This window comes from Clupea harengus, chromosome 1 (assembly GCF_900700415.2).
Source record: "Clupea harengus chromosome 1, Ch_v2.0.2, whole genome shotgun sequence".
In the NCBI taxonomy this organism is placed as follows: domain Eukaryota; kingdom Metazoa; phylum Chordata; class Actinopteri; order Clupeiformes; family Clupeidae; genus Clupea; species Clupea harengus.
In genome coordinates this window covers 26,167,837-26,183,563 of record NC_045152.1, presented here as the reverse complement: position 1 = coordinate 26,183,563, position 15,727 = coordinate 26,167,837, and the positions used below count along the sequence as shown (strand labels likewise).

Genomic DNA, 15,727 nt, shown 5'->3' with positions numbered 1-15,727 from the left:
GGAAACTTTTTAGAATTGAGGTGAGAATGAATGAACATCATTTTTTAAACAATATTGCAAGAAAACGTGTTGCTGTCTTTTGTAAAAGTATTCAATTTCAAGTCAATTCAGTTTAATTCATATAGCGCCTTTACAGAATCCAGAGCCTGAACCCCCTAGAGCAAGCAGTAAAGCGAACCGGGGCAAGGAAAAACTCCCTTTCAACAGAAGGAAACCTTGAGCAGAACTCATCTCATAAAGGGGGCTCCATGTGCTTGGGGCCAGCCAGGTAGAGAGATAGGAAAAGAGAAGGGGGTAGGGAGCAGAAGGCAGGGGAGGGGAGGAGGAGAACAGAGAATCAGAAATTCAATAAATTCATACACACATCAGGATAAAACATATTAGTATACATGCAACATATACATGATACTTACAAGATTGCATAATACATACAAGATAGTATGATACATACAAGATTGATAGTGGATAAAAATAGAGCATTCAATGTATTGGTTGCAAAACAACTTAGTGGGTATACAGTGTGCTCATAATGTTACTATTATAAGGATAAGCAGAGAAATGAAGCATAAAAACTATATAAATGGTGGCATTAATTTGTAGGCATACAAAATAGGCACACAATATGTATAGATGTATCATAAGCAGAGCAGACATTGTGAATAACAGTTTGGTGGGAATAGGCTGCTGGAAGCCGAGGGTTTCTGCAGGAAAGACTGCAGCAGCATCCCATAGTGGAGAGACAAAGTGCGTGGACAGAGCTAGGTTACCTTATGCATATATGTAATGCTGGGTTATGATGATGAGGAACAATGTTATCACATCCATCAGCATTTTCATGCAACTTGGGGAACACAGAACTACTACGAAAGAATGCACAAATTCTTGCAGGCCTATTCCAGGAAAAAAACTAAAAAAAAAACGTCTCACCAGTTTCAACCAATGCTGACCACTTTCGTCAGAACAGTAGCAGCCTATTTACCTGATCTGTGTGGTTTCAGACCAAAGCCGGCAGATGTCACTGTTTCCCACTCCCATTGCCTCACGGCCGCCTTGTCTCCTGATTTGCGCAGCGTCGGATGTCGTTTGGAGGGCTCGCGTTATCACTGGCTCGGTGAGACGAGGGTTTGAATGAGGAGGGTGTGTGATTCTTCCGGGCGGTTCATTCTCGCGAGGTGAGCCCACAATACTACAGAAGCTTAATCGGGGGATTCCTTCTCTCGGTCTTTGGTTATCTCTCAATAACGTTACATGATTTTCCTCGTCGACTTCATTATAAGCCGGCTGAAAGGAGATGCGCCGAGACAAACGTGGATATATTATACCGACATCGCAGGAGGAGGGAGACATGTAAAGTGTCCGAAGCGGCACCTGATACCGAACGAGCAAGCACTAGGGACTAGCCTACCTCTCCATTCTACTCCGTTATATTTTTGTTCATTTTCAGAGCGCATTGTTTTTCACAAGGCAGGATATTCTTCATGTGGATATAATTACCAACAACAAAGTCCAGAATGGCTGAGGAAATATCAGATGTTCCCAAAGAACTGCTCGGTAAGCATTCGGATAATCAAAGTCTTCAAATTTTGGAAGCTAGTCTTCGGGTCTAGTTGGATAATTCTACTACTTGCACCTAACTTGACGTGAAATTGCCGTACTGGTTTTCATGAAGTTTCCTGTATCTGTCTTGCAAAATGAATAGATTCAGTCAGTCAATGTCAGATTCGCTCAAAGCATGCGCGCTCTGGGCAGCTTACAAATGTCTACTGACTAGTGTATCTGGAACTGTCTTTGTTGCAGAGTAATCATTTGGTTATTAAAAATAGGGGAGTATGGTCTATCTCAAGAACTACAACGATTACCTTGGTGTATATGGTATGTTATCGCCAGTGTTTACAGCCAGTTTCATCACATGATCCCGTACTAAATCCACCATTGTATTGTATTAACTTAATACTTAAGTCGTGCATAGTGCCATAGGACGGCTTTGACTGTAGTTCTGTCCTTTTGCGTTTAAATGCTGATAAGGAGTCACGGTTTAACAATGTGGATTTTAAAGTGTCTTAGGCTATGTAAAGCTGTCTGGCTTGAGAACAATGCACATTAGAGGTGCTTAGGTCACAGCAGTGCAGTTCATGATCGCGTGATTGCCTTCTGTCTTTCTTTCTTCTATTTGGAAGAAAAAGCTTAATTACCAGTAGTTTTAGTAGGTCCACTGAACCCTCATAGTAATGATGGAATGTCTTTCATTTCGTGTCTTGGTGAAATTCCGCTTTATCTACGAGGTGATTCACACATCAAAAACTGCTGTATTCTTACCTAAGATATAGAGTTTGGTCACACAGTAGTGAAACTTAATTGACTGACGAACTAAACTGTTCAGAAATGCTTTGAGGTATGGGGATGGTGAAAAGGAGGTCCTTGTTGGATTGCTGATTGTAGTCTGACATCCCCTCTGCAACTATCGCTCATGCCATGACTCAGTGCGTGATCCATGGAAAAGGGAAGGGGTTTAACTCGCTACACATTCTCTGGGATAGCCCACTGTGTGTCTATGCAGATTCTCTTTGCTCTGGGGACCTTGTTTCTCGTTCAACCATTGCAATGATTGATATTGTGACACTCATGCCAGTGGGATGGGCCTGATGTGTCAGGCACACTAAAACCCCCAGAGACTCTCCTGGCTACCCTTCCAGCCGGCCTGTGCCAGTATCTCCACACAGGTGCAGTGGAGAGGCCGACTGAGGGTCTCATTTGCCAAGCAAGCGGTGGAGTTCCGACAAAGTGTAATTAGCAACAGAGAGCTGCACCCCCGTAGGATGAGGAAAAGAAAGTGGATGCTTTGTTTGTTTGTCTGGCCACCGAGGTCTGCCCACGTGCAGAGCAGAGAGCAGCATTGTTTGCAGACAGCTTAGAGGATGCATGCAGGACAATACACCTGGACCATGTGTGCATATATATGAGAAATGTTGTGTGTTTCATCTGGATACTCTGTGTGTGTGTGTGTGTGTGTGTGTGTGTGTGTGTGTGTGTGTGTGTGTGTGTGTGTGTGTGTGTGTGTGTGTTTGTTTGTGTAAGACACTTTGTGTCTTTGTTTGCCGATACGGAAGGCATGTCAAAGGCAGATGAGACACCATTTACAGCTGAAAAGTCAGGTGTTTTCATGGGGTGTCCCAGCGGTCAGGCACCTGATCGTCTTCCACTGGGCGCTGAACAAGTTAACTACTCACACTCACTTGCCCACAGAGGCAGTGACACGCATGTATAAAAAGGAGAGTTTTTCTTTGCATTTGGGCCTCACGTGCCCCTGGATCCCCTCCCTGCCTGATGAGTGACATGACCCACTTTGTGGTGAAGCCAATCCTCCTTCCAGACAGAACTTCAAGAGAGGGTGTGAAATCAATGTGAGTGGTGGAACCCAGGGTAAATATGACTGGTGTCACCCATCCTGCAGACATGAGCTGAATGCTAATGTTCCTCCTGGAGAGAAAGGCTCTCAAATGATAGAAAACAGAAATGTTTTTAAAACTGCTCTCCAAGGATTTGCTGAGAATAGGAAATTAATTAATTTTGTCACCATTGGCAGTATTAATGAACAAGCTGGGACATACAGTATATGGTAAATGATAAAACTAATTTTTGGTGCAACTAAACATGACAAATTCTCACTGCAGGTGTTAGAAAGGGACCCGTATCAACAGAATCAACTTATAGTGCAGTGAATAATGGCTCATTTTTGGAAACGTGTGTGTGTGTGTGTGTGCACGCGTCTGTCGGTCAGTCCGTCCGTCCATCCGTCTGTCCATGCACGTATTTCAGTGTCTCTGAGCAAGCATTTGTGTGTGCAGGCATTTGTGTGCATGTGTGTGTCTGACCATATGGGTATGAAATATTTGTGTTTTGAATGTTTAATGTCTGGAGCTGAAATGTATGCCCTGAGAGTTAGAGAGAGAGAGAGATATATATATATATATAGAGAGAGAGTTAGAGAGAGAGATATATATATATATAGAGAGAGTTAGAGAGAGAGAGTTATAGAGAGAGTTATAGAGAGAGAGAGAGAGAGAGAGAGAGAGAGAGTTAGAGAGAGAGAGAGAGAGAGAGAGAGAGAGAGAGCATGTTAGGTGCAAGTGCTCATTTCAAGTTCATTCACTGACTCTCTTCTCCCGTCCTCAGAGAGCATAAAGGATGCGGTGGGGAGGAAGATCAAACTGGCCGTGAAGAAGAGGGTTAAACTGGAGATCAAAGGGGACAAGGTGGAGAACAGAGTTCTGGTAAGTCGCTTGTCTGCTTACTCTTTGCTCCCTGTGACTCTGTGATTATACCTGCTGATCTCTCTGTTCCTCCTCAAGGCTTTTCATCTTTCTCCACGGGTAGTTTTCATCTCGCGTTCATCCATCACTTCTCCTCTCCTCTCCTCTCCTCTTCTCCCCCTGCAGACTCTCATGAAGGCAAACGTGATGGTGTTGTAGCTTGGCTACTGAATCACTCTTCCCTCATGAGCTGGTTTGTGCTGTAGACTGTTGTTTGCACCATAGAGGCTTGTGAAGATTTGGAAATTGACTGATGGCACAGTTAACGTGCTTACCCAGCAGAGCATCCTTACCCTTCATGTTTGTATCATTGTTTTTATCTAGGTGTTCAGGAATCCAAGACTCTTGGACTATGCTCATCTAATGTATAAAGGCAGCGCAAAGAGCAGAAAACTCCAAGCAAAGGCAAATTCACTCAGGCCGTGTCCTGCACAGCCATTCAGTCTCCAGCTTCTCCATCATCCTGTTCATCATGTGTCTATGGAGTTACTGAGTCGCATCCAGACAGTCTCTTCACTTAAAGTGGAGATATTGTTACTCTCTAGTCACTCTCTAGGCTCTCTGAGTTGTGATGGGGATCAAGTCATCATGTCTACAAAGTACTTGCACTGAAAGCCTGCATTCATGGAAAACACATGGTTAGAGGGAAATGACACTCACAATGAACAAATTCCCACAATCACAAGTTTCACAATATTTATTCCTAACAGCAGGTGTGGAATTTCCTGTTCTTCTGTGGCATATTCACACCCAGTCCATATTATCAGAAGAGTCCTCTTGGGAGAGATGATAGTGGTGCATGTGAATGCTGCTGGGCATAGGTGAGGTGAGGTGTGAGAGATGAGTGTTTTATTTATTTACTGCGTTGGGCTTCGGGCGGAACAGGGACGCACACTTGCGACAGAATCACTTGCCAGGGCAGTTTCAGAGCCAGCGCTACCCCGTTCCTGCTTGCTCTGCACTTGTAAGAAGGCTCGAGTTAAAGCAGAGTTTGTCAGTGTAATTAAAGCCTCTCTGACCTTGCTGTCAGTGAATGTCTTTCCTCTATTACCTCATATCAGCAAACCGGTAAGACCTGTGATCATGATGGAACCCAAGTGATAAGACAGGAACCGACTTGTGTGTGTGTCACGTGATTGATAGGGGCCTGTGCTACTCCGGTGGTGCTGAAGAGGTCCGTGGATGAGGAACTTCCTCTCACTCCCCCATGTCATAATGCTGCTCATAAACAGAAAGTGCCCAGAGGCTTACGGCCAACAGATTTACAATTTTACTATATTGGGTTGAAGAGCAGGTCCCATATGGTGTTGATCTGAGCCCTTAAGTCTCTGTTGTATTAGCTGAACAGACTCTTTTAAGTGGACCAGGGCTCAGTTTTCCACACTCCTGATTGATTGAATATGGTCTGGCCTCCCACGCGCAGAGTGGAGGGTTTTACATGCTGGGGCTTGTGTCTGTGAAGCAGAACAAACCCTGCTGTGTGTAGGAGTGACTCTTAGACAGAAGAAGAAGAAGAAAAAAAAAATGGCAAAATTATCCTCGGAATTTCCCATGAGTTTACACAGAATTCCACAAGTGGGACTTGGACCGTAGAAGTACAATGGTCACTGCACCACAGCTTGGCTTGACGGGCTGAACAAACAAATCCCTGCCAGGGTGTTTGTTGTTTCAGAAGTGGAGAAAATCATTTGGGAGGAAGTGACAAAAAAGAGAAAGTAAACATCAGAGATCAGCACACACTTGGATCCCCCATGTTTTAGTCCACCCCTTGGTTCTCATCTCCGGTCACTGTCCTGCTGCATCTGTCTCAGCTATGAGATGAAAAGGTCTCTCTAAACTCTCCCCTATTTGCTTTCTCCAGTGACATATTGACAAGCTATAACCTCAATTCAGAACGCAGCAATCCCTACTCCAGAAGAGCCACCACATGGCCTCCACCAACTCTGCGTGCAGCCTGCATTTAATTAGCTAATTTAACCAATTGATTGGCTTGAGAGTGCTGTCCGCTGTTTCCGCAGAACAACATGCAGCTAATAGATGGGCTTCCGCTAAAACTGGCCAAAGCTACTTGTCTTGGAAGAGTGCCCTCTGCACTTGCTTTTATCTGAATTATTAAAATAGTTATAGTAATAGTAAATGTAATAGTTCTTGGTATACTTAAACTATCAGGGTTTTCATTCTGATAGCAAACACAACAGTAGATTCTCTATGTCCAACACCAACTGAATTTATGTTAGAATTAAATGTTTGCATTGGTAACACCTCTTCATCTCATAGTTGGTATGATTGTGTGTGTTTGCACTGAGCTTGCTTGAGGAGCTGGGTTTTGTGTGAAGACACAGTATGAGCTGTCAGTGAATATATTGGGGGCTACCACTTAGTACTCTGAAGTGACGGCTGTAATTGTTCTTGTTTTGAAGCCTCTCCAGTGTGCTTATTTTCATTCCAGGCTGATAATAGGGTGCTGCTATTTGTAATGAAGCCATATTGCATTGTTTCTTCACCACCCCAGAATTGGTTGAGCTGAGCACATGTTAATAGTAGAATGATCAATGTGTTTGAATCAATATGAAGGAATAGTAAGGATGATTTGATTTAATGATTTAATTGTGTTCTATTGTATGTTGTATATTGTATTAATCAGAAGGTTGCTAGTTCGATTCCCTGTCGAAGTGTCCTTGAGCAAGGCACTGAACCCCCAATTGCTCCTGATGTGCAGTGTGCCATCAGTGTAAATGTAAAATGTGTATACATATGTAAGTCGCTTTGGATAAAAGCGTCTGCTAAATGACTAAATGTAAATGTAAATGTAAAATGTGTATGGTGATCGTACCCATAGTGTTAAATAAGATAGCCGTTTCGACCATTACTTAGTGTCTGACATACTTGGACGCGTACCAGGCAATGAGAAATGGCCTTAATAACCGCTGATCACTCTCTGACAAGGCAAGCTTCTCTAAGCACCTACAATAAAACCGAAACACACCCATCAGCAGGGAAGCATGGATGGCTTCAGTAGGACATGAAATATGATGTGTGTGCTTTTTGGTTGCCTAAAGCCCCACTGGGCAGAGATATCAGGGAAACAGATGTTTTAATAACTCCACTCCATCAGCCAGGAATCCCCTGGGTCCAGGCCTGGGAGGAGATGGAGGATGTAGAGGCACAGGATTATGGCTGTTGGTGTGTGGGGGGCTTTCGGCCAGAGGAGAACCCCAGCACTGCCTTTCATTAACCGTAAGCCCCGGTGTCTGTAGCCCTGCAGGTTCCTTGAAAGAGACACAGAGAGAATGAGGCTAGACCCGGAGAGGAAGAGTTAGCAGCAAAGACAGAGGAAGTGATGCATCTATTTCTTAGTCCTCCTAGATCCCTTTCATTTCAGTAAGAGTTGCAGTTGTTTGTATTTTTACACTAATAGGGGGTGCTGCCTGTGATTAATGGGAAGCCAGTGGTTATGTCTCTCTTGCCCAGCCTGTGTGGTTGCCCCATTCATCAAGCCAACCAAACCCCGGGCAGACGGCTCTCGTTCTAAACAAATTACATGAGCGGGCACATTGTTCTGACGATTAGTCGATAATAGTGAAATGGATTAGAAATGGAAATGGAATATAAATGGAGATTTATGTACAATTCAATCCTGAAAGTTTTTTTTACACGCTGTTGAAATTCTGTGTAAAAGAATGGCATCAAAAAGCTTGTATAAGTGATGTATCTTCTAAAGCGTTTTAGACAAAGAACCACAAAGACCTTTTGGAAGGATAACGAAAGCACCGAGTGTGTGTAGTTCATATAAACGTGAAAGACAAGGGGGGGGGATCTCCTGCTAAATTCTACACCTGTGTGTGGGTCTTTGAGCTTCCAAACTCTGCTTGTCTTGACTTGATGACACAGATTCCAAAGTAGACAGGTCTAACCATCAGTCGTGCACTTAGCGCCTCTTCACTTCCCTTGGCCCCTCATCTGTCAGGATCTGTGCCAGCCTGCTAGCCTTAAACAACTCTGCATCCTGTCACAAGGGCCATGGAGAGGGTGTCACAACGCCAGATATACGCCCAGAGAAGGGGATGTCATTGCTGGCTGGTGTGATAACACTGTCAGTGGTTATATCGGGCATGGAGGATGTGTGTGTCGCGTGGCACTGGGGTGCAAACTGAACCAGTTCCATATAGATAGTGCTCATGCCTGTAGGACGTGGCACTGGTGGGAATATGCAAATATATTTGTCACATGAATAACAGTAAATGCAGGAAAGACGGGCAATGTCTCAAGTGGATCTGTTTGTTTATGTTAAGAGGTCTGTTTGTCTAGTCTGAAAGCCAGCCTGCTGAAACAACAGTTGAAATCATCTGAGTGTGCCAGCTGGGGAATGCAAGACTAGGCAAGCAGATGTGTGAAAATGATTGACTGAGGAGATAGACCTGTATCCATTTCCATTGTAAGTGAGAGAGGTTTCACCTTCTCACCACTCAAGAATCCATGACATGATCACTTGTGCATAGCTGACACCTCCATTTCTGTTGGTGGACTACCCATAGCAGTTATTGTAGTTTGCATAAACAAATTGAAGAGATTATGATGAAAACCAAATGTGATCTCAGTTACCCAAAGGAGGTGGTGAGATGGTTTATTTGCTCAGTCAAACTATAGCTCCATGTCCAATTCAAATTCAAATCCTCTTACAATTAGCGCTTGCAGTTTGCTTGTAGTGTCATCTGATTATTTATGGAAGTGTCACATTGTCATCAGGTTAGGGTTAAACAAAGACCGGGTTAGACCAGAGGTTCGTATGAGCTGGGCCTTGGGATGAATGGTTCAGGTCTAGGCTGGCCTTTCCCTCCCCACTCCTGGCTCAGACTCATTCATATTCACCTCTAACAAGCTCCCTGGGGTGCGGGGGGGGGGGGGGGACGCAATGTCTACTGCAGACACATGTGCGCTTGCTTTACAGATCCTGTATTTGCTTTATGCATTCATTTTGATTTCAACTTCTGAAGAGGTGGTTCCTTCAATGTCTCCTGTCTCTCTCAGTGTTTGTATTATTTGTATGTGATCTTTGAGTTTCACCTGAAAGAGAACCTTGTATATTTATTGTCACTTGTGAAATTGCCAGATGCAGCGATACTAGCAGTAAGGTCCCAAACATGCAACCTTGAAGATTGTCTTAGGGTCAACACATTGACCATTGACATGTAGGCGTGATATTTGAATGTGTGTTGGTGGATGCAGCAAGCTAATTGACATGACAGAGGTCTGCAGTTATACTAATTTATCACATGGGCTGAACAGTAAAGACAAGACACTGAAGGAAAACAATTTTAACCTCAGTACTTATTATACAAAGACAGGGTTAAGTCTCCTTAAATCACATGCATAATGCATAGTTTTTCTGCGTTGGCAGATATAACTAGCTGGTTCCTGTGAGTGGCAAGATCACTCCGTTTCTTAAGAAGATAAAAGCTCTTTGAGAAGGAAGCATCATTTGCCAGTTGTCTTCAAAAGGAATTCCTGTTTTCATTTGTCTTTGCACATTTCACGAGGGCTTGGCTGCTACTTCTGCCACGGAAGCGCTCATCATGTTCCTCTGCTTTCATCTGCCATTCCATAGAGTGCAGTGGCTGGGGATTTCTTCTGATCAGGTAGCTGATCTCTCTCTCCCTCTTTCTAGTCTCCATGCACATTTCCCTATTTCCTCCTCTTGACTGTTCAATGCACTGCAATGTGCACTAGCAACACAATGTCAATTTTGGCATGAAATATTTATTGTTGTTCTGTAGTTACAGCTGTAGTAGGAGACGTGGTGTGCCATTAGCCTAGCCATGTGAAAAAACATGTTTGCTATGCATAAGTCCTGCATAAGAGCTAAAACTAGGAGGACTAGTAAGACTCCAAATTTGAAGCACATACCTCAGCATTAACAGCAACACTGAGGAGCACTGTGTCACTTCCTATGCTGTCTTTTTAGGCTGAGTCAAGGGTGGTGACTTTCCAGAAAATGTACTCTGCTCTCCAGGAGAGAGAAAAAAAAAACCATGTTTCTGTGTTATCAGAAGTTTCCATGGTGTAAAATCACAGCCTGGGCTCAGACTGACATTTAGCTTCGCTGTGTTTGTGTGAAGTGCACACATGTGGGCCAGTGCACGTACACTACACTACACACACACACTCTGACACACACACTCTGACACACACACACACACACACACTGAGTTTTCCCATCTGAGTCATGTAGAGTTTTAAGCATGTGGCAATCATTCAGTGCCCTGGTAGGTAGTAATTCTGTCCAACATCCTTCACCAAGAAGCAGTGCTTTTCTTGTCCCCAGTACTTACCCCTTGTTGTTTGGTAAAACGAGGTTCATACAGGCAACCATATTCTGAACCATATGACAAGCATGTGGGATACAAATCTTCCAAAGACTGTTATCTCTTCCATCATTTTTAATAACTTCAACAATTACATGATTTAATTAAAAAAATTAAAGTAAGAAAACACAATCTCTTTTGCTCCCAAGGATTCAAACAGATGTTCTGTGTGTGGTATTCTTTGTAAACATAAAAATGGTCAAAGGTGGGGTCACTAGTCTCATCAGGCAAGCCTTTATTTACTCATTCAGCATACTCCCTCTGACTAACATACTTCCAATAGCAGCCATAGTTATCTCATAGCAACGCACCTTTCTGCTGGGCGTGACGGGCCTGTCAGACCTATGTAGTACACTGGCCTAGAATGAAGAGCAGCTTGTAGGGTTTAATTGGGTAGCAGACGAGGGCACTGAGGGTTTGTTCTTCCTACCAGAGTAAATGTATCATCTGTTGTGTGCTTGCTCTCTATCTCTTTCTATCTCTTTGTCTGTCTGACCCCCTCTCTCTCTTTCTCACTTTCTGATCTGTCACAGACCAGTACAACTCATCAGGGTTGGGAAAGACATGCAGAAATACTGAGGTAGCAGCTCAGCTGAATGCTCTGTGCTTTTCTGCCAGTGGTGGACTACACACAGAGGTGTTTTCTGCCAGTGGTGGACTACACACAGAGGTGTTTTCATGTAAATGAATGAACTCCTGTGTTTATTCTATTGCACCTCAACAATGGTGGAGATCAGTTTTGCTGACCATGGACCAAAGCCAGAGATTGACAAAGCACTTTTAGTTTTAAAGTCACTTGATCTATGGATTTATCAAAATGATTTGTTCAGCTCTTCAAATTTCAGTTTATGTTTTCCCACTAAACCATCCTGCCGTAGATCTTTATTATGAGAAAGTTCAACACTGCTGCATGTCATGTAAACCTTTCCTCTTTTATGAATTGTTTTATTGATTCTTGAGTACCATAAGTGCCAGGCTCCATTTACATTATGTGTTACTTGTCAGAAACCATCTCTGTGGAAGAGGGAAATGATTATTTATATGTAATAAATCAGAGGCACATTAAGAGCACATGACCTTACATGACTGTGCCTCAGAATTCCTGGAATATAAATGACTGTAGCACCTCACTGCTATTGCCCTACTGTGTAATGAATCCACCACCGGATGCTGCAGTGCATTATGAATGCTCTCATTGTTTTATGTGTCAGACTGGTCGTCTGCCCGAGGGAAATGTGCTCTGCTGTCATCACTGCAAAGGCTGGTATGGTGCCAGGTAGATGGACGTGTGTCTGTGTGTGTGTCTGTGTGTGTGTCTGTGTGTGTCTGTGTGTGTGTGTGTGTGTGTGTGTCTCTGTGTGTGTCTCTGTGTGTGTCTGTGTGTGTGTGTGTGTGTGTGTGTGTGTGTGTGTGTGTGTGTGTCTATTTGTGTGTCTGTGTGTGTGTCTGTGTTTGTGTGTGTGTAGGAGGAGAGAGAGAGAGAGAGAGAGAATGCAGTGAGGCCTGAGGCCTATGGGGCGACACCTGTTCATGTGTTTGGACCAGCCAGAGGGTTGTGCCAATATGTCGACGGACTCCTTGATATGAGAGGAAATAGGCTTATTTTTTAATAGATGAATAGCAAGTCGAGAGATTGTACCTCTTGGCTACGTTTGAATTTAATTATTTTTTTTTTTTCATTAAAACCATGTACTTTTAAGGCAATACTGAACTTTTGTTGTTCTCTGCACCAGGAGATGAACTCCCCATGCTTGTAGACCTCAGTGCATGAACAGTCACTAGATAGAGATTAGATAGAGATGGCCATGACAGGGCTATATCATGCGGCCTGCTGAACTCTAGCCTCTGACACGCTCTCAGCTGGGACTGCCCACACTGGCTCAGTGGTAGGGGGAGGTGTCACATGGATGTTGTTGTGTATAGGGTCTGAACAGGACTAGTGCTCCAACATAAAAAAAAAAATGCTGAGTAGGCAAAAGCTTCTCTGCTAATATATAATCAGAAATTCTTGTCCATCTTGATTTAAAAAAATATGTATCTAAATGCCAGAATGCTCCTTGTGTATGCTTATTTATGTATCGCCCTGGCAGATAATCTTCTGAAGTTGGTGTTCTCACAGATTTATTTTCTGTTTTTGCTTCCTTTTTTTCTTGTTTCACATTTCTGTCCAACCCCTCAGTGTTTGGCTGTCTCAGGCTGTGCCGGAGCTTGAGCCAGCTCTCTTATCCTGTCATCTGTGCCATATGACTGGTTGTGAGGCCAGTGTGTGTGTGTGTGTGTGTGGGGAGGGGTGTGTGTGCAGGGGAAGCTGGTCAGGGTGCGGCCCGTGGTGTGCCAGTGTGCAGATGAAAGCGTGTGTGTAGTGTGCTCTCTGAAGTGGCCGCTGATTGCCGGAGCTTTGGGAAGTCCTGTGAGTCGTGCGGCTGATGTTTATCGTCCGTCTCCAGCTGGCTTTCCCCGATCACTTCTCCCCGTGAGGCGTGGCAGCCTTCCCTGCTCTGTCACTGATCTTAGAGGAGCATGTAAACTGCTGCAGCTATGCATCATGTCTGTCACTACCATAAGATTAGCAGGGTAATCAGTCACAGGTTAGAATATTGCAATGATAATTCCTAAGAATCTCCTATAGTCTAATAAGAATAGTGAAGTAAAATGAGAAATGAATGGTTGATTCTAGTGTTAAGAAATGTTCAGTTTAAACATAAACTTGCATTTAAAAATGTAGAGTATCCTTCAGAGTAGATATAAAGGATCAGAGAATTGTATTTTGTGCTACGGATAGGGTTTCCTTCTATTTGAGTGGCATTGTGTTGAACCTGAAATTTGGAATGTGCAAGAAATCCACCCAGGCCACTAATGACCAGTCCAGATTTTTGTGACATATGCCAGCCTATCTAATCTCCTGAGCTCATACATAAATCTCCCTCTGAGCCTAGACACAGGGCAAATTGAAATGAAATTGGAATGGGTTATGGGGCACTTTTCACAGTTAATTTATAAAAATCTATATATATATGATATTCCACACGTTGAGATCAGCCTCTGCTCTATCAGGGCTGCCAACGCTCTCATAGGATCTGCCCTAGAAGACACGAGCTCTTCAGGAATCTGTGCCATCAATCAGAGTGATCTGTTATATGACACATTTATATGTGTACAGTTCAGCTGTGTGGCTCCCATTAGTGTGTTCCTCATGTTTCTCTATGGTTCCTAGTAAGAGGGCACTGCATTGTGCTGTGAGGCTGTGAGTTTTGGCAGCTGGCCAAACTCTGCCATCCGTGTGTGTGCGTGTGTGTGTTTGTGTGCGTGCATGTGTGTGTTTGTGTGTGTGTGTGCGTGTGTGCGTGTGTGTGCGTGTGTGCGTGTGTGTGTGTGTGTGTGTGTGTGTGTGTGTGTGTGCGTGCACGCAGCAATAGCTGAAAAAAGGGGCATGTGGATGTCATGGATGGGAGCACTCGGCAATGGGAAAATCCATCTGCAGAATCCCCCTATTGTTACTAGTCTGTGTGTGCGCATATGCGTGTGTGTGTGTGTGCCTGTGTGCCTGTGTGAGTGTGGAGAGAAGCTGGCTCCTTTGTCTAGCCTTATGGTTAGACTAACATACTTGTCTCTTGATAAGGAAGGATGCTTTGTAAATGGAGTGGGAGGCTAAATGTTATGGAAATACCTGATGTTATCAGCAAGTAGTTTATTAAGATGTACTAATATTGACATGATAAAGAAACAGACCTTTTTATATGATTTTTGAAAGCTTGTCAGCAGTCGGCCATTAGCAAACCCTGACAGAGGCACTAGTAACTCCAGAACCAGCGGTGGCTTTAGAACCGGCTGCTGTAGCTCTAGAACCTGTAGTGTTTGCAGAAGCAGCAGTTGCATAGGAGGGAGCAGCGGAGGCAGAGTCCCGCTGCCCTGTAAAGGCACTGCGTCAGCAGGAAGAGGCTGCCTTCGTAGGGGGGATTGCCCATTTCCATTGTAGACACTTGAGGGAGGGGCAGTGTCAGCAGCGATAGTGAATTGGCTTTATCATGCCTGTCCACGCCTCAGCACTCAGTCAGAGCTGGTTTGATCCTCGTCTTTATCAGAGCACATGCCAGCTGGGAGATAAACCTGCCCCTTCTGTTTAGTTTAAACGAAGACTCATTCTTCTACCCTTTCTTACATTGTCTGTGTGGAAATATTTTTCATTTACTTGTGGTAGACTAAGGCAGTGTTGCCTTGTCCTGGAATGTCTGCCAACACCCTGTTTAGGAGATTCAGTTTAGTTCATTGTGATTCATTTCGTTTGCCGGCAGGGGACTACGAGTATCTTGCTGCTGTTAGCATTGTCTTATGCGCCTACAGGCCTTTGTGCTGTAATTGTGCAATTTCTTGTGTTTTACTTGAAGAGTGAAGGAAATGGGACGCTGGTGAGATACATGAAAGGTGTGTGCTGCGTTGGTGTGTAGCCTCGCTTTTGAAAGATGAAGGGGAATTATGTATGGATGGTCTCTGAGGAAAATGTGATCAACTTCCTCAGATGCTGCACAGAAGACAGATGTAAAGTCACTCCCGTGAGTGTGTGACTGTCTTCCCTTTCAACCATACATGAATAGTTCTGATAAAGCATTATTATGGTGCTACGGTAGCAAAAGCAGGGATGGCACAAGATGCCATCTCTCACATGTTGTGTCGCTAATAAGACTAATAGTCAAATTCCCACACTGGAAACATTTATTATTCATAACCCCGTATCACCATGGTTACTTGTGTGATTATGTGTCGTGTTTTATGAGCGTTCATTTGGCTGATGTTCTTACCTGTGGGTGCAGCCCACTTCCCCCAGACAGGGGGGGGGGGGGGGTGTAACACACAGAGGCGCATGCGACTGGATCCTGCGTGTGGCATTAGTCACAGCTGCCTCGGCTGCCGGCTCAGCTCCCTGCTAAAGTAGGTTAATGTGCAGAGCTGTGAGACACAGGAGGGAAGACACAGGAGCACCCCTGAGACGCACAGGTGGAGCCTGAGCCTGTCTGTCTGTCTGTCAGGGGGAAAGGCAGGCGTGGGGTCCCCCCAGCA

At 44.2% G+C, this 15,727-nt stretch overlaps 1 protein-coding gene across 5 annotated transcripts in view; it reads left to right on the top strand.

Annotated features, from left to right (window-relative positions):
• Window positions 1–293: 293 nt before the first annotated feature.
• LOC105899267 (F-actin-uncapping protein LRRC16A) overlaps window positions 294–15,727 on the top strand; it is a 64,749-nt gene continuing 49,315 nt past the window's right edge. For 2 of the 5 annotated variants that reach the window (XM_031573614.2, XM_031573606.2), the window contains exons 1-2: window positions 295–1,551; window positions 4,174–4,271. In XM_031573614.2, coding sequence (XP_031429474.1) covers window positions 1,512–1,551; window positions 4,174–4,271 — 138 coding nt within the window. In that variant the 5' untranslated portion in view covers window positions 295–1,511. Of the gene's footprint in view, window positions 1,552–4,173; window positions 4,272–15,727 lie in introns of all 5 variants that reach the window. The other 3 variants (XM_031573629.2, XM_031573623.2, XM_031573600.2) reach the window with 2 other exon arrangements.